General features: G+C 37.3%; 1 protein-coding gene across 1 annotated transcript in view; it reads right to left on the bottom strand.

Moving 5' to 3' along the window:
• DNAH9 (dynein axonemal heavy chain 9) overlaps window positions 1-23596 on the bottom strand; it is a 546775-nt gene that overhangs the window by 33852 nt on the left and 489327 nt on the right. The window contains exons 60-63 of the mRNA XM_074225133.1: window positions 21580-21807; window positions 20133-20324; window positions 15031-15222; window positions 4402-4572 (exon numbers count right to left, since the gene is read on the bottom strand). Coding sequence (XP_074081234.1) covers window positions 4402-4572; window positions 15031-15222; window positions 20133-20324; window positions 21580-21807 — 783 coding nt within the window. The remainder of the gene's footprint in view (window positions 1-4401; window positions 4573-15030; window positions 15223-20132; window positions 20325-21579; window positions 21808-23596) is intronic.

The following is a 23596-nucleotide window of genomic DNA, read 5'->3' as shown; positions in this document are numbered from 1 at the left end:
TCTCCTCCAATCTCCATGCTTCACCTGAGTCCTGTATCTGAAGATCAAACCTTCTGTTCAGCTCTGGCCATTCCAACAGGAACATTTGAAATTCCCCTGGTTCATTGAAAGTCCATCTTTTTCCCTGGAAGAGGACATTCAGCCTTTCTGGGTAGTTCATTCTTGGCTGCATTCTAAGCTCTTTTGCCTCCTGCTATATTGTATTCCAAGCCCTACGAGCTTCCAATATAGTTGCTGCTAAGTCCTGTGTGATCCTGACTGCAGCTCCACGATATTTGAACTGTGTCCTTCTGGCTGCTTGTAATATTTTCTCTTTGACTTGGGAGTTCTGGAACTTGGCTATAATATTCCTGGGGGTTGGTTTTTTGGGATCTCTTTCTCTGGGGGATTGGTGGATTCTCTCCATTTCTTTTTTGTCCTCTGCTTCTAGAATATCAGGGCAATTTTCCTGTAGTAATTCTTTGAAAATGATGTCAAGGCTCTTTTCCTGATCATGACTTTCAGATATTCCAATAATTTTAAAATTATCTTTCCTAAGTCTGTTTTCCATATCAGTTGTTTTTTCAATGAGATATTTCACATTTTCTTCTAATTTTTCATTTTTTTTGTTTTGAAGTATTGATTCCTGATTTCTGGTAAATTCATCAATCTCCTTGAATTCTATTCTTTGTCTGAAGGATTTGTTCTCTCCAGAGAGTTTTCTCATCTCTTTTTCCATCTGGCCAATTTTGCTTCTTAAAGCATTCTTCTCCTCAGTAACTTTTTGAACTGTTTTATCCATTTGACCTAAGCTGGTTTTTAGCAAGCTATTTTCTTCAGCATTTTTTTGGATTTCCTTGACTAAGCTGCTGACTTCATTTTCATGTTTTTCCTGTATCTCTCTCCTTTCTTTTCCCAGTTTTTCTTCCAACTCCCTTATTTGATTTTCAAAGTCTTTTTTGAGCTCTGTCATAGCCTGAGCCCAATTTCTGTTTTTCTTGGAGTCTTTAGATGCAGGAGCTTGTGCTTCCTCATCTTCAGACTGAGTATTTTGATCCTTCTTGGGCTCATTTGCAAAATATTTTTCAATAGTCTTCCTCTTATTTCTCTGCTTGCTCATTTTCCCAGCCTGGTCCTGGTTTTGGGGTGCTTCCTGAGCTTTTGGGACACTCCCACAAGGGTCTCAGTGTATGAGGCTCTGTCCTCCCTCCTGGTCTGTAAATGACCATAAGCACCCCCCTCTGCCACAGGGCCGAGGTGGGGGGGCCCTGTTCTTCTATGGGGGGGCCGAGACTGCGATCAAGATCTGAATGTGGTCAGAGCCCCAGAGTCCTGTTCCAGAGGCAGAGGACAGAGCTCAGCAGTCTCTCTTCACTCCCCTACCTCAGCTCAATGGGCTGATGTCCTGGGGGCTCCTGCTTACAGGCTCTGCCTGCTTCTGGTTCCTGGATCTGGGCTGCTGAAAGACCAAGCTGCAGGCTGTGTGCCCTGAGGGCTGGGCTCCACGTGCTCGCTCTGGCAGAGGTCCCCCACTGTTATCCCACTTTGTGCCCGGTGCTCCCCGGGGTACAGCTCAGGAGACTCCCTTGCTGCTGTGAGCCGCAGCTCCTAGTGTCCTGGGGCTGCCTCCGGGAGGCTGAAGTTCTTTCGATCTGACGGGCCGCCCCTCTGGTGGGCCACCCTGCCCCTCCAACCCTGGGGAGCAGAGCCTTTCTGCTCTTTTCCAAGTTACCTTGAGTAGGAGAACTGCCTCACTGGGTCCCTTTGTGGGCTCTCTCTCTTGAAAGTTTAGTTAGAGTCCTTAGCTTATGAGTTTTATCAGAGAGCTCCTAAGACTCGATCCCTTCTTGTTGCCATCTTGGCTCCGCCCCCAGGTTTTGTTGTCTTGTTGCAAGGTATTAATTGTCTTTCCCAAATTTTTAAGCTCCTTCCTTATTTCTTCAAGGAAGTCTTTCTGTGCTGGAGTCCAGATTGTATTCTCCTCAGAGGTTCCAGGACTCTCTTAGTTGGAGTCTTTCCCTTCCAGGAATTTTTCTATGGATCCACCTTTCCGCTGACCCTTCATTCTGCTAAGACCTTGAGTTAGGGGGGGCTGGTTCGCAGGGGCTTGGGATCGTTAAAGGCTTTACCTACTGAGTGCAGTTTCTCTGGCTGGCCAGTAGGAGGTGCTGGTTGCTTTCTCTGGAGTGTGTGTGAATTTTGTTGAGGCCTTCTCCCTTTGCTTGAAGGGAGGGGTTGGTGCTATTGAATTCTTTTGTCTTCAATCAATGGTGGGTTTTACCCTGGCCTAAGGTCATTTCTCAGCTGGCGGTTCTTTTGCTCACACAACTGGACCTGAGGCAGAAGTAGTTTGCATTTGTTTGTTTGGGAAGAGGCCTCAGCCCAATGGAGGCATGGGCTCAGAGTTCCTCAGACCCGAGGAGCCCAGGGATGGTGTCCACAGCTCTCTTGCACCAGAATTCTCCCCACAGCTCCATCCCCAAGCTCCAGGGGAACAGCACCAACACCAGTGCCTCTGCTTCCCCACGGACCCAAGCCCCTGTCTTTCAGCCCCACTGCTGATCCAGCAGGTCCTGCTCTTGGGCCCTCAGACTCCCGGTTCCAATTCAGCTGTTAATCTGGCTGATCCGGAGCTGATCCTCCCTCTGAGCCCAGACTCACCGGCTGGAATTTGCCCAAAGCTGCTGCCAGAGACAAATTCTGAGGTAGATGTTCTTTCTCCTGGCTTTTCTTTCTGGGTTTTGTGGGTTGGATTTCTGTTAAAGAGGTTTGTTTCATGTGATAGATGGGGAAGTGATCAGGAGACTTCAGAACTCTGCTTGTCTTCTCTCCGCCATCTTGGCCAGAAGTCTGAAGCCAGATTTAAACTCAGGTCATCCTGACTCCAGGGCTGATGCTCTATCCACTGTACCACCTAGCTGCCTTGATTATCTTAGTTTTTAAAGCAAAATAATTACAAAAGCAGTAAACAACTCACTTGTCCATTTATTGGGGAATAGTTAAATGTGGCATGTAGGTGTAATGGAATACTAATGTATAGCTGGTTTTTTTTGGAAAGGCAATAGGGTTAAGTGACTTGCCCAAGGTCACACAGCTAGGTAATTTTTTTTTTTTTAGGGTTAAGTGGCTTGCCTAAGGCCACACAGCTAGGTAATTATTACGTGTTTGAGGTCAGATTTGAACTCAGGTACTCCTGACTCCAGGGCCGGTGCTCTATCCACTGCAACCACCTAGCTGCCCCACAGCTAGGTAAGTTTTAGGTGTTTGAGTGTAGATTTGAACTCAGGGTCTTCTGACTCCAGGGCTGGTGCTCTAACAACTGTGCCACCTAGCTGCCCCTAATGTATAGTTTTTTAAAAAACCTATGTGAAATGGCATAAAAAGAGACAAAAAGATGATAGAATTAGAACAACATACATATATTGTAATTATAATTAAATGGTCACAAGGCTAATATTTCTCTGAACTTTTCTACCATGCCCCAGAAATTTCTTCCTCTTATAAGATCATATCAGCTCTGGGAGTCAAACTTCTCTAGTACCCTGTGTTCCTCAGATCTTTCCCTCTTATTGCAAACTGGAGGGATCCTCCCAGAACCTATATTTAAGGAAAATGCCCGAGTTTCCTCCCAAAGAGATCAAGTGATCTCTTTAATTCCTGCCAGATTCCATTTCCCTGGATTTATCTATTGTGGCCTTTTGCCTTTTCTTCCCCTCCCATGCCTCAGCTTTCTTTTACAAATTATCTCTTGTTAGAATGTAAGTTTCTTGAGGACTTGTACTGTCTTTTTTTTTCTTTTCCTTATATATATATAAAAATATACCTATAAACATAAATATAAATATATATATTCTCAAGATTAAGTACATCTGGAACACATCTAATAAATGCTTATTGATTAACTGACTCTTATATATGTTTCCTTCAATAATGAAGATAGCAATCCATCCAAGTTCCTCCAAATGGTGAGACTCTAATCTATGTCTTCCTTAAGTTCTACAAAGTGAATCCTCCCAAAATGCTGGGAGAAATTATATATTAAATAATTAAAAGATTAAAAGCAAATTCCAAAAATATTATTTTATTAAAGATATATTGTTAAAAATGATTTTTACTACAGAATTCAGTTCTATATTGTTTATTTTGTATTTTGTTAAGAATGTCATTAAATTTATGACATAGCTAATTACAAAAAGTAAGGAATTCTGGATTGGGGTGTAGGAAAAAAGCAATATTGATTGGATTAAGGAAAGGGAATGAAGTTGAGAATGTGGGACTGGGCTTAGAAGAGACAAGGTCAGACAGTTTTTACCTTAGGGAGAATTATACTTAGAATTAAACCCTCTATTTGAATCACTCATTATCACACCAAATCAATTTACTCAAACAAAGGAAAACTCAGAGTTGCTTCCCATCATTTACCTTTTCTTCTCTTGTGATCCCTCCTCCCTCTCCATCCTGGTTGTCACGAGGCTGCATCTCTAGGACTGTGCGGAAAAGCTTTTCTGAGGTTTGGGTCAGAAAACCAATCTCAGCATTGGGGTGGAGTCCATAAAGGTAGGGTGACTCTGCAGGTAGCATATTATCAATGTACTGAAAGAAAAAGAGATACTCACTATATGATAAAGCTGGGGTAGACTCTGTCTTCTCCCCAAGTAATTTGAGATTTGTAGGGAAATTAAAAAACCAGAACAGTTCATAGTGAATATGCTACGTTTTAGGTGCCTTAAGTGCTTTAACTGAACCAGAGAATATAATCTGGGAAAACAGAATAGTGAGAAAGTTGTATTGGATACTTGTGCTTTAGCTTTTCTCCACTTGTCAATCAGTTATGCCTAGAGAAATGCCTTACAAATCCTGTTTTTGTCAGTTTGCCCAAAATTTGTCTCTTGCCTCTCCCACCCTAAATTCCTATAAGCTTTATCAGGTTGGATAGGTACTCTAACTTAGCTAACACCTTCCAGTGCCTTTCAATGAGTCTTATCAACAGACATTTATAAAACTTTTGATTTATTCTTTGTACCATGCTGGCACTGAGGAAAGAAATAGTAATAATGAAATAATCCCTACTCACAAGGGGTTTATATTCTAATGAAGGAGATAACAATAAAATTATATATATGTGTGTATGTGTGATAAGTATATGTGTGTGTGTATCTATGTGTATGTGTATGTTGTGTGTGTATGTATACAAATATATACATGTATGCAAAAACCCAAGATTGGCAACTTGTCTCATTGCTTCCTGGAAAATAGAGGGAGAAGACATGGAAACAGTATCAGATTTTATATTCTTGGGCTCAAAAAGGACTACAGACAGCAACTGCAGTCATGAAATTAAGACTTGCTCCCCAGAAGGAAAGCTTTGGCAAATCTGAACAGCATATTAAAGAGCAGAAACATCATCTTGCCAATAAAGGTCTATATAATTAAAGCTAAAGTTTTTCCAGTAGAAACACATGGCTATGAGAGATGGAGCATAAGGAAAGCTGGACAATGCAGAATCAATGCTTTCAAACTATAGTGCTGGAGAAGACTTTTGAGAATCCCTTGGGCAGCAAGGAGATAATTAGTAAATAGTCAGAGAAATTAATTCAGGAAACTCTTTGGAAGGTCAAATACTGAAATTAGAGCTTAAATATTTTGATCACATAATGAGAAGACAGGATTCTTTGGAAAAAGACCCTGATATTGGGAAAGATTGAAAGCAAAAGAAAAAGGAGATGGCAGAAACTGAGATAGTTTCGAAACAATGAATGTTTGGACAGATGTCCAGAGATAATCGAGGACAGAAGAGCCTGGTGTGCTATAATCTGTGGGATCATGAAGAGCCAGATGTGAATGAACAACACAGCAGCAACAACATTCCCCAACAGCGGTCAAATGATATCAACAAACAGTCCTTAAAAGAATTGCACACTAATAACAAATATATGTTTAATTCTGATAATTCTTTCCAGGAGGGCAAGCAGGAGGATTTTGGAGGAAAGGTGTAGAATAGTGATTGTGGTTAAGAAATATAAAAGACTTGCTCACACAAAACTATATATTCCCATACTTCTGTGCTACTGCTATAAGTGATGTTTTCAGTCTGCTCAACAGTTTGATGATAATATTACTGGGTAGTTTTTGAAGATTGTTTCTGAGCTCTTCTGTCATAGAGAAGAATCTGCCATGATATCTCAAAAAGGTCTGTAGTCCATGACAGAAATTCTGTGAGTTGTTCTTCCAATATATTCCATTTCCCATTCTTAAAATGAAAAATAATTTTGTCATCCTACTGATATGCTCTCTCAAATGATCATCTATTCTTCAGTTACCAGAAATCAAACTTCTTTGGATCAAACCCCTGAATTGAAGAAATCAATGCTCTGATAACATTTTTCTGCCACTACCTGCTTCTAGTGTCCTATATGCTCATATACATAAAGGTCAAAATATTCAGATACTGAGTCCCAGATTGCTGATTATAGTATATTTATACTATATTTTTGAACAAGATAGAGTTGATCCTAATCGAGGATGACATTCCAGGGAGATTCACTGGTTCATTAAGGACAAAGTATCCATTTCCTTATAAATACCTAAATTTCTAGATGGTCCTTATCACTTGGTCCATAGTGACTTTCATATAACTCTTTCATGGGTATAAATTAAAATTTTTCATGTGTCTTTTTGTAAATAGATTGAAATAATGATATTTGTCCTTCATTCTCAAAGAGGATAATAACATCAAGGAAGTGATGCCATGATAAGTGTAAGGATTAGATTTGAGTGAGGTGGGCTATAATAAGTCACCAGTCTCACTTTTTCCTCCAGAGCCATCTGAATCCAATGATCAGATATGAATCAGGATGACTGGAGTTGGTCCTAGACATGAGGCATTCAGGGTTAAGTGATTTGTCCAAGGTCACACAATGTCAAGCATCTGAGATCACTCAGTTCCTCCTGAATCCAGGGCCAGTGTTTTGTCCATTGCATCATCTAGATTGGAATAAGATGGTCACTTGAGACCCAATACAGAAGTTCACATCACAATATTACTTTTTACTGTCACTTCAGTACAGGCTTCAATTGAAGTGAGGTCAGTGTTTTTGGGAATTGGGGTGATCTATATCCCTTATCCCATCTGTGTTTCCTGTAGATATGCTCAGAAATTTAACTTCTTGCATACCAACTTGTCATTCTTATTTTGAATAAACATATTACTCATATCTGTCCACTTCATCATTGTAGCAGAAAGTAGCTCTCTCTTTTTATATGCTTCTTCTGGCAGTGATCTTTCACTAAATGATCAGGTCAGTGAACACTGGCTTCTTTTATTCATTTTACCTCTCAGTAGTTTTTTGGCAGGTTCCTGTACTTTAGTTTTAGATGGTCTGTTGCTTGATTTCTTTGGTCTAGACACAGCAAGATGTCTCTTGAGCTAGGTTATCAAAAATTATATCATTCTTTGAAGAGTAGAAATCATGCTCAAACCAGTATTCTCTGTCCCACCACTGATTAAAATTTGGCAGTTTTTGTTTATTGAACACTAGTTAGGTATTCCTTTGACTTTTGGGGGCATAGAATTCCCTTGCACACTTGCTTCAGTTTTGTTACTCTTCTATCTGTTATAAATTTGAAAGGGTTTTCTTCTTTTTAATGAGTGACAGAATGAATAGACTTGGCATATGCTTGTAGTGTTCAATCACCATCAGATTGCCTTTATAATCTCTGCAAGTATCCTAACCTTGCCATGTGACTTTAGGTTTTAAAGTCTCTGTACTCTACAGTTCCAAAGGCTATACCTAGAAGACTTTCTATAATACCATGCTGTAGTACTTTGGTTAAAATTCTGACTCAAGTATCCCATATTTCTTCCCTGGAAGGACATGAGTTCTTTCTTGAAAAAAAGTTCTAATTTAGACTTTTAATATTGCTATAAATATGAAAATATATCAATGTCTGTAAGGTGCTCATAGTATTTCATATGTATTGCCTTTCAAAATCAGTAGATAAACTTTCTCCAGATAATGACTCATTGATTAATACCATATAGTATTCTCACATTCTCTGTGAAAGACCTAGCAATCAGATTCCATGTACTTTTTGAAATTCCTATTCTATCAGGTATTTTAGGAAGGTCTGCATTTTTAGATAACCTATGAAAATATCATTTAGGGAATACTTTACATTTTCCCCAAGTATCTATAGTCTCTTGCAAAAATACTCTCAATTGCTTTGTCTCTTAAGTCATGTGGCACTCTTATAGCATGTGGCTCTAGTTTCACTGCAGGACACTAAAAGTCTAGGGATCCATTTAGGCCTCCTTATTTCTAATAGATGCAATAATTCAAGTACGAGTAACTTCAAAGTCACTACTTTGACACTATTTTTTTTTGGCAGGGGGATTTCTGCAAGGCAATGGGGTTAAGTGACTTGCCCAAGGTCTCACAGCTAAGTAAATATTGAGGGTCTGAGAATGGATTTGAATTCAGGTCCTCCTAACTCCAGGACTGTTAGGCTATTCATTGCACCACCTAGTTGTCCCTCTGTCTCTTAAAGGAAGCAGACTGTCCAATTACAGACTGGCACAAAAGAAAAAATACTATTTTTTTCTTTTTTGGATATCTGTAAAACTAAAGCAGTCAAGAAAGAGAACCCCAGGTAGAAAATCTTGTCACTGGGCTTTAGAAAATGAAAAGAGTATTCAAATATATCCCATATGAGTCTCTAAAGCCCCTTTTGAGTTACTCTTCCAAACTTCATTTGCAGGTTGGGTCCCCAAGAGGACTCTCTAAGCAACTATTCTTCTAACACTATTGCTCATTAGCACTCATAGTTGTGCTTCCCATTATCAATTATCTAACATATAAAATTTAGTTCCTAGAAAAGACAAATAGCATACTAAAGACTCTAAAACTTGGGCTGTGTTGTTCAGTCGTTTAGATGTGTCTGACTTTTTGTGATGTCCTGGACCATAACACATTCACTATCTCTGGATATCATGTTTATTGTTACATGTCACTATCTATCTATCTATCTATCTAAACTTCTGCTATCTCCTTTCCTTTTTTCCTTCAATCTCTCCCCAAATTAAGGTCTTTTCCAATGAGTCCTGTCCAAATTAATTTCTTTAAGTATTGACTAATTTGATCTCTTTGCTATCTAAGGGACTTATTGATTCTGCAGTGCCCAGCTTTCCCTATGGTTCAACTCTTACAGCCATACACTGCTACTGTAAAAACTATGGCTTTGACCATATGAACCTTTGTTGGCATACAACTCTCTTGTAGTATGCCGTCTAGATTTATTATAGGTTTTATTCCAAGAGGTCTTTTAATTTCATGGCTGCAGTTGTTGTCTCCAGAATCTGATACTTTCATTTCTTCTTCCTCTATTTTCTAGGAAATGATGGGACCAGTTGCCAAGATCCTAATTTTTAATGTTAAACTTCAAGTCAGCTTTTACACTCTCCTCTCATTCTAATCAACAGACTTCTTAAATTCTCTTCACTTTCTCCAGTCAGAGTGGTATCATCTACATAGATGAGATTATTGATACTTTTCCTGGCAACTTTAATTCTGACTTTTGATTCATTCTTTATATTCAATAAAAGGTTGAGAAGAAGCACTAGGGTATAATCTCAAAAATGATGTGATATTTCTTCAAATACAAAGTAAATCATTCACCATCATACAAAACAAATCTATGAAAAGAGGTCAAAGTTGATTATTTCTATAAAATCCTACAACATTTTCTAGAAATAACACAAAAAAGATGTCACATTCATCACAGGGGATTGAAAAGATAAAGTAGGAAAGTAAAAGATAATTGGAATAATAGGCAAGTTTGGCAAAAGAAAAATATAATTTTGACAAGAGGACTCGCCAGACATAGCAAACACTCCTTTTCAACAAATCAAAAGGTGACTCTGGGGGGCAGCTAGGTGGCGCAGTGAATAGAGCACTGGCCCTGGAGTCAGGAATACTTGAGTTCAAATCTGGCCTCAGACACTTAATAATTACCTAGCTGTGTGACCTTGGGCAGGCCACTTAATCCCATTTGCCTTGCAAAAAAAAAAAAAAAGAAAGATGACTCTGCTCTTGGACATTATTAAATGGTCAATATCAAAATCAGATTGATTATATATTTTGCAACTAAAGGTGGAGAAGTCCTATAGAATCAGTTAAAACATAGGCTTGGAGCTGTCTGGGGCTCAGATTATGAACTTTTTATTGCAAAATTGAAATTTAAATTGAAGAAAGTAAGGAAAATCATTAGATTTTAATATAGGTATGACCTAAATAATATTTCTTATGGATAACAAATGGAAGTGATGAATAGATTTAAGGGATGAGATCTGGTAAAAAAAAAACCAGTGCCTGAAGGACTATGAACAGAGGTTCTCAATATTGTACAGGAATCAACAAAAACACAATCCAAAGCAAAAAAAGAACAAGAAAGCAAAATGACTGTCTGATAATACTTTACAAATAATTGAGGAAATAAGAAAAGTGAAAGGCAGAGAAGAAAGGGAAAGATATTTTTAACTGAATACAGAATTCCAGAGAATACTAAGACAAGATAAGAAGGTTTTCTTAAATGAGCAAAGCAAAGAAATAGAAGAAAACAATAGAATGGAAAAGAAATCTCTTCAAGAAAATTAGATGTATCAAGGGAAAGTTTCATGCAAAAATAGGCATTTTATCTTTTAGATAAAAATGATAGGGATTTCACAGAATGAGAAGAGATTAAGAAGAGGTGGCAAGAATGCAGAAATTAACTATACAAGAAAGATCTCTGTATGATGAACAGCTGTGAATGACTTAGCTTTTCAGCAATACAAAGATCCAAGACAATTCCAAATAACTCATGATGAAAAATGCTAAACATATCCAGAGAAAGAGCTAATGGTATCTGAATATATACTGAAGCATTTTTCACTTTTTTCCTTTTCTTTTGGTTCAAATTTTATTCCACAAAATGACTCATGGAGCTATATTATACTTAATTGCATGTATATGATATATATCAGACTGCTTACAATCTCAGGAATTAGGGGAGGAGAGAGAAAGAAGGATAGAATTTGGAACTCAGAGTTTAAAAAAAGAAAATTGTTTTTACATATAAATGGGGTAAAAATAAAATATTATTTTCCTAGTAAAAAAAGCTACTAACACCACCAAAAACAATGTGTGGTTACTGATCTAGAGCTAGACATCCTGGAGAATGAAGCTAAATGGGCTCTGGGAAGTACTGCTAACAATAAGATAAGGTTGATGATAGAATTCCAGATGAGGTATTTGAAATCTTAAAAGATGATGCTATTAAAAGTCCTATATTTAATACTGTAACTAATTTGGAAAACTCAACAGTGACCATTGGATTTGAAAAGATAGTTTATGTCCCAATCTTATAGGGAAGGGCAATGCCAAAAAATGTTCAAATTATTGAACACGTGTTCTCATTTCACATACTAGCAAGGTTATACTTATGATTCTGCAGGCTAGGCTTAAGCAATATGTGAAACAAGAATTACTGGAAGAATAAGTTGACTTTCAGAGGCAGAGGGACTAGAGATCAAATTGCCAACATTTACTGAATTATGGAGAAAGCAAAGGAGTTCCTGAAAAACATCTCTTTCTGTTTCATTGACTACACTATCATCTTTGATTGTGTGGATCACAAACAAAATGTGGCATGTACTCAGAGATGAGAATGTCAGATCATCTTACTTGTCTTCTGAGGACGCTTTAGGTGGGCCAAGAAGCAACATGGAATAATCAGTAGATTTAAGATGGGAAAAATACAATAATAAGCTTTTTTTTTATTGTTACTTTATTTATTTAACTTATGTGCACAGTACGTCCCATGAAAAACTCGGAATGTACACTTCCACAAAAGCACACATAGTATGTCCCATGAAAAATTAAGAATGTATACTTCCACAAAAGCACACATTATCATGGGGAGAAAGTAAATTCATACCACAATGCACTGTCCTGAAAAATCAGTCCCATAGTTCAATATTTAATCTTTTTCTAATTTTTTTAATGAGTCACATCACACTCCCTGAAAATAGAGAAGATGGAAGTTAAACAGTGGAGCGTTTCTCTCAGGTTTTTATTTAAGGAATGGATTCAGGCTGCATTCTTCTGGATTTTTATCATCCTCCCCTGCCCCCTATTAGGCATCTTCCCCTCTTTCTCTGCATTTCAATTTTTTTTTATGTTATCTTCCTTTGTCAGATTATGAGCTCCTTGAATGCAAGGACTGTCTTTTGTCTTTCTTTGTGTCCCCAGTGTTTCTTAAAGACCTGTCATATAGTAGGCATTTAATAAATAGTTATTGATTGACTTCTGAGTATTATTTTTGTGGCACAAACTAAATCTCCTATATATTTGCAGTCTCATAGCAAAGAACATGGTGTTGGGCAAATGGTAAGAAGTATTGACTAAAGACTTGACTCGTTGACTGACAATAGAATACATCAGAACTCTTGACAATGTAGGAACACAATTGTGGTTTCAGTGAAGTATCATGGGTTTCATGCCTTCCTCTCAGGGGATAGGTGGTTTGGATTAAGGATGTGGAATGAAGTATTTTCTGATGTTAACAATGCAGTGATTTGTTTTTCTTAGTTCTATTAAGGTGAGGATATTATTGGAAAGTGATATTGATGAAAGAAAAGAACAAAAGATAAAATATTTACGTAAAATACTTGCTGATTTCTTAGCAATAAATTGGAATAGGAAAATTTCCTCATCATAGTTAGCTTGACCATCCATTTTCTCTTCAAGAAAAATCAGGTTTAGAGTACTAAGTAATCCAGGTGTTCCTTAGGTACCTCTAAGACGGTATTGTTCATTGCCTATTCTCTAGCTAAGAGTTGTCAAACTCAAATAGAAATGGAGGGCTACTCCTCTGTACATAAGGATCCCTGTGAACCTTAACTTAGTTCTAAAATATAATATTACCTGACATTTTAATTTTGTTAAATACTTTCCAATTACATTTTAATTTGGTATGGGGTACACTTTGGAGTATTATTGGTCAAATTCAGTCTGCATGTGTTTTGACACTTCTTCTCTAGCTATTCAGTTAATTTTATGTCTATCAGAGGACTCTAGGGAGCTCAAGAGAAAGAGATTCTATAACTTTCTGGATAGTTTTATTACCTTGTCTAATTTTTTTACCTTGTCTAAAAATTTTACTATCAATAAATCAGTTTTCTATGTATCCAATCTAAATAATTACCTTTTTTAAAAACTTCATAGTATTTTATTTTTTCCAATTAAATGCAAAGATAGTTTTCAACATTCATATTTGTAAAATTTCAAAATTTTCTCCCTCTTCCCTCATCTCTGTCAGAAGGCAGGGACAGCTAGGTGGTTCAGTAAATAGAGAATTTGGAGTCAGGAGGATGGGAGTTTGAATCCAGCCTCAGATATTTGACACTTACTAGCTGTGTGAGTTTTGGGCAAGTCACTTCACTTGGATAGTCTCACATTCAGGGCCATCTCTAGTCATCCTGATTCATATCTGGCCATTGGACCAAGATAGTTCCAGAGGAGAAAGTGAGGCTGGTGACTTAGTACAGCACTTCCTCACTCAAATGCAATTCATATGCTTGTGATGGCATCACCTTCCTGATGTCATGGTCTTCTTTGATAATGAAAGACAAATAACAGTCATCAGATGGCAAACTGATATAGGATATACATGTACAGTCATATTTCCATATAATCTAAATTATTTTAAAATTTATTTTTCTTTCCTTTTTATAAACCAGTCTCTTTTACTTTTTGCCTATAGATTCTATTTTTTGGTGCTTAATCATGTTTTGCATTGGTCAGCAAGTATCAGAAGGGGTAGCAGGTATGCAAAGTATTGAAAATTTGAGGCTAAACTTAAGTGGCTTGCCCAAGGCCACACAGCTAGGTAATTATTAAGTGTCTGAGACTGGATTTGAACCCAGGTACTCCTGACTCCAGGGCCAGTGCTTTATCCACTGCCACCTAGCTGCCCCCAGGCTAAATTCTTTGTTGAGAATTTACTTTTACTTTTAGTCTTTAAAATTTTTTTTTTGGTTTTTGCGAGGCAAAGGGGTTACTTGACTTGACCAAGGTTACAAAGCTAAGTAAGTATTAAATGTCTGAAAATGGATTTGAACTCAGGTCTTCCTGGGCCAGTGATCTATCTACTGCGCCACCTAGCTGCCTCCATTTTAAAAATTAAAACTATGAAATACATTTTTCTGACAACATATTTGAGAATGAAAACTATAAACATTCAATAAGAACTGAAATCCTAGTGATAAAAATGAACTAATTTGAGATTAATGACTGAATATAATGATGAATTTTGGAATCAACAAATTTCTTTTAAAAATTCTTAATAGTATTTTTTTTACCAATTACAAATAAGATAGTTTTCAATTTTAATTTTGTAAAATTTTGATTTCCAAATTTTTTGCCATCCCTCTTTTTTCTTCCCCTTCCCCATTACAGTAAGCAATCTGATATAGGTTATACATATACAATCATGTCAATAGATTTTTTTTTTTTAGTTTTTGCAAGGCAGTGGGGTTAAGTGGCTTGCCCAAGGCCACACAGCTAGGTAATTATTAAGTATCTGAGGCCGGATTTGAACTCAGGTACTCTTGACTCCAGGGCCGGTGCTCTGTCCAGTGCACCACCTAGCCTTCAATAAACTTTCTTAAACAGGGAAAGAGAACTCTGAAGGACATTTCAGCATGTCATTACAAAATGACTGAAAGTACTATTGGAACCTCCTAAAAGCATTACACTTTCCTGCCTGGAAGGAACCTTAGAAACTATCTAGTCCTACCTCCTAGCACTTCATTGTAAAGCAGAGGAAACAAACCTAGGGAAGGAATGTTTACAGAGCACAGCCAGGACTAGAATGTGCCTACCCTACGCAGGCAGGCGCAGGTAACCTGTTGAACCCCATTCGTGATGGGGATCGGGGATTGCAATTATTCCCCATGAACGAGGAATTCCCAGTAAGTGCGGGTCATAAGCTTGCGTTGTCCCTGCCCTTTACCTGGTGATAACTGTTGTAGTCCATATTGCCTGGAAGTGGAAACCCTGGAGCCAGAAGCATTTCTCCTTCTAACATTTCTGGTTTAATGAATTCCTCCAGATATGTTCTACAGAGTCTCCTGTCCCAGTCATCTGTGATGTGACCTCCATACATGATCTCACCAAAGAGGTAGCGCAAGTCATCATAGGGCACCTGAGAGAGAGAGGGAAAGGGAATGAAACTAGACTGAAATGACTCAGCATAGGATTTAAAGTGAGGATGAAATAGACTGATATTCAAAGAGTATGATTTCAAGCACAATGAAATGTGGGAAACATCAGGACTTTGACTCCCTCCAAATGACTCATACTTCACCATCTATTTTCTTCTTCTTTTTCTACTACTCTGGTTGAATGCTCCTAGAGGAAGTCATAAAACCATGCTGATTCTACTATAAATTTTGCTTTCAATCCCACAAAATACTTTTATATTCTTCCCTAATCAACTCATTTCCAGGGTAGCAAGTCTAAACTTTTTCTTCAAGCCTTCCATAATATTCTTTAACTCTTAAATCCATCTTAGACTTTACAGAGAAAAGAGAGGCCATTCAACATGAGTTCTCCTTAATTCTATATAGCAAATTCCGTTATATTCTTCTCCTATTCTCTTTTTTGCTCTTCTCCAGTGAAGAGACGATTATTCTCACTAAAGCCAACACTTAAATCTTGGATCTCATCCCCTCTTTCTTCTCTAGCATATTGCTCTTTTCCCTTTTCTAAAAAATGTTCAGACATTCCAGTTGGCCAGTTATGTGTTTGGAAGTAGCCTAGGAGGTAGGTTTGGCATTTTTTTTTTTTTTGAGTTTGGCATTTTTTTTAGGTTTTTGCAAGGCAAATGGGGTTAAGTGGCTTGCCCAAGGCCACACAGTTAGGTTATTATTAAGTGTTTGAGACTGGATTTGAACCCAGGTACTACTGACTCCAGGGCCTGTGCTTTATCCACTGTGCCACCTAGCTGCCCCGAGTTTGGCATTTTCAAAAGGGCCAAAGTCAGTTCTAACTCTGTTGTGTTCAAGTTGGAGGAACAATTGTAATTCTTTACAAATGACTTTTTGTAAAGGAACCTAGGTGAAGGGTTGTGTCCTAAGGTCACTACTCCTAAAGTCACATTGTCTCCAAGAAATAGACCTGGATCTTAGATTCTTGTTTGTTCTTTTCCATTTCAAGTGATTGGAGTGAAGTTTCCAATCTTGAAAGTTTCAAAGACTAGGAGACTAAGAAACAGGAATCTGGGAGTCAGAATTCAGAATAGTTTTGTAGCCAGCTCTGCAAATGCCCTGGGGAGCCAGAAATAAGAAATAATTTTAAGAAGAACCCTTTGGGACTCTAGTCCAGTGGAAAGACTCATTTGGCAGTAATGTTGCCTTTGGATATGAACTTGATGGGACCAATGTCATGTAAAAACTGAGTTAAATAATGGGCCTAACCCTTCCTGCCAGGACTGTCTATGAAGGGAATATACTCCTGAGGTATTGGGGAAAATATTTGTATATTTTTTTTGCCATATCTTTGAAGAAAATATTCTTTTCCAAAAAAAGTCAGATGATAATTTATCAAATGGAATTAGAAATCAAGTCAATAAGCTCCTAATATTGGAGGAACAAAGCTGATGGTGACTAAAGTCCATGGCAGCAAGAGTAGGGTCAGGCTATGCATGTTTCATGTAGGGATTTGTGCAAGATGGTTGAGAAAAGGGTGGCTAGGTGGCGCGGTGGATAAAGCACCGGCCCTGGAGTCAGGAGTACCTGGGTTCAAATCCAGTCTTAGACACTTAATAATTACCTAGCTGTGTAGCCTTGGGCAAGCCACTTAACCCCGTTTGCCTTACAAAAACCTAAAAAACAAACAAAACAATATGGTAGAGAAAAAAAACATTCCAATACTTTTAAATTTCCTGATAACTTGGAGGAAGGAAAGGATATAATTGGCAGGGCAGAGAAAGAATAATATCAGAACACATTACCCAAAGAAGATCAGAAAGAAAAAGAGAACTGCATATGAAACTATGAATCTATTATGTAAAGTTTGTGTATATATGTATATATATATACATATATATATGTATGCAGCTATTGACACATATATAGGGATACATTTAATGGTACATGACCTCCTTGTCTGCGTCTTCTTCTGAACTTTCTTTTGTTCTCTTTGTTGTAACTGTTTCATTTACATTCTTTTCTTTCCTTTCTTCTCTTTTACCTCACTAGTTGTGCTCTACAACATTCTCCCATAAGAACAACCAAGAAAATAAATTTGTGTTGTACTGTCAATATCTGAAAATATGTCCACAGACATCTAGTAGATGTTTCATCATCAATCTTTTGGAGTCATTCATTATTTGTCACTGGTCAGTGCATGATCATATTTCAAAGTTAATGTCCTTTATAAAACTGTGCCATTGAATAATACTTCTTGTTCTACCTAACTTCACTGTATTCCAGGTCTTATAGTTATTTCCAGATTTCTTTCCATTTTTTCCTTTTTGTGTCATTTTATTTTATGAATATATCATAATCCAATTTATTCAGTTTATGAGTACCACTTTGTTTCTAATTCTTCATTACAATATAAGGTGCTAGGGAGCAGCTAGGTGGCGTAGTGGATAAAGCACTGGCCCTGGAGTCAGGAGTACCTGGGTTCAAATCCAGTCTCAGACACTTAATAATTACCTAGCTGTGTGGCCTTGGGCAAGCCACTTAACTCTGTTTGCCTTAAAAAAAACCCTGAAAAACCCCCCAATATAAGGTGTTAATACATTTTTTTTGCAACTATTGGTCCTTTTACTCTGTTTCTGATCTTTTTTTAGTGATGATGATATTTGTCCTTCATTATTGAAGACCATGACATCAGGGAAGTGATACCATGACAAGCTCATGAATTGGATTTGAGTGAGAGAGTGCTATGCTAAGTCACTGGCCTTCCTTTCTCCTCCAGAGCTGTCTCAGTCCAATGGTCAAATATGAGTCAGGATGACTGGAGATGGCCCTGGATATGAGGCAATCAGGGTTAAGTGACTTGCCCAGGGTCACTTAGCTCATAAGTGTCAAATATTTGAGATTGGGTCAAATTCCTGTCCTCTTGACTCCAAGACCAATAACTGCATAATAATGGAATTTCAGGTATACACAGATTTTAGTGATGTTTTTTTGGCAGAAATTTCCAGAATTCTTGAATTACTTCACAGCCTGATATTATTCTGTCTTTCCATTTCTTCTCTAACATTCTCTAATATTCATTTTCCTATTTTGGGGGGCTATTTTTCACTTATCTAATGGATATCAGGGAAATTCAGAGTTTTTTTTTAAGTTTGCTTAATTTGGAATTTTTTTTTATAGATTATCGATAACTTCTTTCCCCTAGAACTGTTTTATAGTTTTTATACAGTTATTTACCTGATGGAGGATGACTCTTGTTCCTTTAAGTTGGAATCAGATCCCTATATTTTTGTTTTCATACCTTTACCAGAGAAACTTGCTACAAAGATCTCTCTCCTGATTCAACATTATTTCCCTTTTAATTACATTGATTTTGTTTATGCAAAATCTTTTCAATTTTATGTAACAAAATTATCCATTTTAATCTCCCATGAATATCTCTATCCCTTGTTTGGTTATGAATTTTCCCTCCATTCACTGTTATGTTTAGATCTCCTTTATTTTATATATGATATATCTTTTTATATCTAGGTCATAGATCTCTCTGAAACTTATATAGTATATGTTGGGAGATGCTGCTTTAAGTTTTGCCCAGACTGTTTTCTAATTTTTCCAACAGTTTTTACAGAATGAAGAGTCATGTTAGGAGTTTATGTCTTTGGATTTATTAAATACTATATTCCTTTGTTCATTTAATATTTGAAGTTAATAATATGTTATATTTATCAACTTTTCTATATTTTATATGTAGTTAAGATCTGGTGCTGCTAGGTTTCCTTCCTTCCCACTTTTTTTCTCATTATTTCCCTTGAGATTCATGACCTTTTATTCCTTCAGATGAATTTTGTTATAAGTTATTCTAGTTTTAAGAAGTATCATTTGGTAGTTGGATTGGTAAGACTTTGAATCTGAAAATTAATTTAGGCATCATTGTCATTTTTATTGTTAGCATGACCCAGCCATCAGTAATTAATTCATATCTTTAAAGCTTGTTTTATAATCATTCTCATATCATTCCTATGTATGTCTTGATAAGTATATTTCTAAATGTTTTATGGTTTATATAGTAATTTAGGATGGAATTTTTTTGTGTGTCTTTCCTCTAGGTTTTATTGATAATATATATCAAGGTAATTGCTTTTTGCATGTTTATTTTATATCCTGCTATCTTATTAAAACTATGGTTTCTAGTAAATTTTAGTTCAATATCTAAGATTCCTAAGCAAATCATATAACTGAGTTCTTTCTTGTAGATGATTACCTTCTTGAAATATTTAAATATTACTTTGTATTGTTCATTATCATTACAATAAATTGTATAGCCAGAAATATTGGTGTTTTTTAATCTATGAGTTTTCAGATAGGAACAAAATTTTTTGGCATAAGAAATTTCTCTAGCTTTTCTTTAAACTAGGCTGGGGGCTCATTAATTAATGGATTAATTAATCAAAGAGGCTTTACATTTCTATTAGTTTATGAAGAAATATCAGAACACAGCCTTTGATGTTCTTACAACCAGGATAGAGTTAGAAAGCAAATGAGTCAGTAGTGAATAGAGAAAGGATAGTATGTTGTTCCTGAAGGTGACCTGAAAAGTATTGCTTAGCACTTTATGTCATATGGTAGCCTTATAACCTATGAGATTCTTACATGTGGTTTAGTATGAACTCTGTTATACATGGATTGGTTGTTAGCTAATACATGTACCTAGCACTCATATTAGGGTCATTGTCCCTAAACCTAAATATCTCTTGTTATAATGTTCTGGGTAATAGCCCTTTATTGTAACTGCTTCTCTTCTTCGACCAGAGAATGGCACTACATTTTTTATATGAGTCAAAATTACAAAAGAGACAGACTTGGCATTCTTGTCAATTTTTCTATTGATCTTATTTATTATCCTTACCTTGGCATTGGCCTCAAGAAAGTTATAGAGTACATTCACTGAGATGGTGAGGTCTCCTGTATTAAAAGGGTAAGAGCGATTCCAGCCTTGAGGTCCGAATTTGCGCCTTTCTGCAACCACAGCATGGAAGTAACAAAGTGCAAATAAGATGCTCTTAAACTCTATCTCTCGGCTACACATCTCAAGAGTATCCTGAAAGAAATGTAATTACTTCAGATTTCAAAGGACAATAGAGTTCAAATCAGGAAATCTGATATAATAGGAGAATCCAGGAAGATTTAGTCATTGATTTAGACATGAATCTCAGTTCTTTTATTTCTTTTATTTATTATTGTAGGAATTGGGCCAGTCATATTACTTCTCTGGACTCAGTTTCCTTATCTGTAAAATGAAGGGCTTTATAGTAGCTGGGCATAGAATGCTTCTACTTGTTTTGCATAAATCAAATAAATACCTTGCCATGGCACCATTAGAACATCATAATTTTAAAATATACTTTGACCTGTGAACAGAAGCAATACTCCAACCTGAAAAATCTTGGGGATTTCTGTGAATTTCTTTCATATGATTTCCATTGAGAAGGATCATTTGTGCTCAAGAATAAATGAGTTGGCATTAGAATAGTTCCCATTGCTGACACATTTTTGGTCAATCTCACCCATGGGTTTCCTCAAGGGTAATTCTGCATACTTTATGCATTGAGTCAGAAAGGGAGATCAAGAAACTCACAAGACAAGCTTTTTTTTTTTTTTGACTGTGACACTACTGCACAGTTGGTGAGGTTGTGAACTGATTCAAACCTTTCTAGAGAGGAATTTTAAATTATGCCCACAGGACAATAAATCTGTGCAGACCTTTTGGTCTGGCAATACCACTACTAGGTCTGTATCCCAAAGAGATCATAAAAAAAGGTAAAAAAAAGACCCACATGTATGAAAATATTTATGACAGCTCTTTTTGTTGTGCTTAAGAATTAGTGAATGACTGAACAAGTTATGCACATGAATATTATGGAGTACTATTTTTTTGCAAGAAATCATGAGTGTCTGGACTTAAGAAAAGTCTGGAAAGACTTGCATGAATTGAGTGAAGTGAGCAGAACCAGGAGAACACTGAACATATTAACAAGAACATTATGAGATTGATCAATAAAATGCAATTCCTCTCAACAGTTCAGTGTTAAAAAAAAAAAAAACTCGAGGGACCAGTTATGGACAATCATAACCACATCCAGAAAGAAATAAAATGAAGAAAAAAAAGCTATGGAGCCTGATTGCAGAGCAAGGCATACTATGTTCACTTATGGATGAAAATCAGTTTAAGAACGACAGGTCCTACTTTCCTTATACGAAGGCAGATCTCCATCCTGAGCACAACCTATATAGTTGGATCCCAGTTGGGCAATGGTGCTGTTGAAGCAAATTACCCACCTCCCCTAGCATGGTACCTGAGTAAAGTTGTCCAGGGCCTTGTGTAGTTTGGCATGCATGCCCATGGGAGGCTCATTGGTGATCTTGATTGAATTTTCTAGGATGCCTTGGGGAATGATGTGGCCATCAGGAGAGGATGCAGGTTCAGCACTCATGAAGACCCGGAACTCAAGATGACTACTCTTGCTATGTTGTTCCAACTTCTTCTCAAGGGAGCTTAGCCATTTAGCTACCAGGTGGATGTTCTAGCAGGAAGAGAGTTATTTTCTATGCTTTCTGTTAGCATTGAAGTAGCCACCAGGTCTGTAGCTGACAACAATCATCTGACCTTGATCTTGGCTTCTAAGAATTTATAAACTAGTATAAACCTGGGACTTATTAGATAACTAACAACTAAATTAGATAACACCCTCAGGAAAGAACCTCCTCAATCTTTTGGCTGCCTGGCTCTTCCCCTAAGGAATCACTATTAAAGAATCCAGGTCTAGATGTGCCTAGCTGATCCTAACAGTCAGGGAGGTGTTTATCCTTGTCTTGAGATTCTATTGTCTTCAATTCATCTTGCCTCTTGTTCCAAGACTAATTTTTTTAAAATTTATTATCATCATGCTATTTCCCTGCTCAGGAAGAAGCATTGACATTTCCCATCCATCCACACACCACACTCTTTGCGCTCTGACCATCATCTCTCTATCTCTTACACTGGAAACTTAGACTTTGTCCCTAGGATATTGGGCTCAGATAGGAGAGCTTTTGCTTATCTTTCCTGGAACCAGTTCTTGATGTCATATTTTAACCATCTCTACCATGCTGCCCTCTCTAGGACAATTAGATGGCAGAGTGGATAGAGTACTGGCCTTGGAGTCAGGAGTTCAAATCCAGCCTTAAACACTTGACAGGCATCAGCTGTGTGACCTTTGGCAAGTCACTTAACCCTGATTGCCTTGTATCCTGGGCTATCTCCAGTTGTCTGGCCACTGGACCCAGATGACTCTGGAGGACAAAGTGAGGCTGGTGACATTGCAGAGCACCCCATTACTCAAATTCAGTATATGTGCCTGTCAGCATCACCTCTCTGATGTCAGGTCTTCTTTGAGAATCAAGGACAAATTTCACTTCCCCTCTCTACATTCCTCTTTCCAGTTCCCCATTATATGTTGCCTTCCCCATTAGAATGTAAATTCCTTGGACAGGGGCTGTTTGTCTATCTTATTTAGATCTAAATCCTTAATACTCAGTATCCTGGCTCATAGTAAGCCCTAAATTAACTCTCTTTCTCTGTCTCTGTCTCTGTCTCTGTCTCTGTCTCTGTCTCTGTCTCTGCCTCTGCTTCTGCCTCTGTTTCTTTCTCTTTGTGTTGTCTTGATCTTTGTCTCTGTCTCTAGTTCTCTCCTCTACCCCCCCCCCCCCCCCCTTTTTCTGTCTCTCATTCTGCAAAGGGAAACTTCCAAGGCCTGACTTTCAACTTCTTCCACATTCTAGCCATGGTCTTAAACCTGATGCAGAGGAAATAGTTCTAAATTAGAAATCTGGAGAGATGGATTCAAAGAGATGGATTTTTTGTATGCAAACCTGGGCATATCATTTCCTTTGTCAGAATCTCAGTTTCTTACTCCATACAGTGAGTGGGAGTAGAGTCAGTGGACTCTAACTTTCTTTCTAGATTTTATATTCTATATTGCTTATGATATCCCCCCTTCCTCTTAAAGTGAAATGTCCAGTTACTCAAAGTTCCATATTGACAAATACTTTTGTAATGAGCCTAGTTCATAATGAGTTCTAAGAGTGTTTGTTCCTATAGGAATTTTAAGTAAAACCCTTCAATCACTCCTGGCTAAGTTTCATTATCGAAAGCATTTATAACAGTATCTTTGTGGAGAAGTGAGCATGTGCATATGTATATGAAACTGAGTATGTAACCAGCTTGACTGGTAGAGTCCAGGTTGGTTTATAGATCATTAGAGGCATGATTATCTTCCTGAACTAGAAGAAATTCATAGAATAAAGAGAATATTTTACCCCAAATCCCCATTT

Source organism: Macrotis lagotis, chromosome 2 (assembly GCF_037893015.1).
Source record: "Macrotis lagotis isolate mMagLag1 chromosome 2, bilby.v1.9.chrom.fasta, whole genome shotgun sequence".
Lineage (NCBI taxonomy): Eukaryota > Metazoa > Chordata > Mammalia > Peramelemorphia > Peramelidae > Macrotis > Macrotis lagotis.
This window is presented reverse-complemented; position numbering and strand designations above follow the sequence as displayed.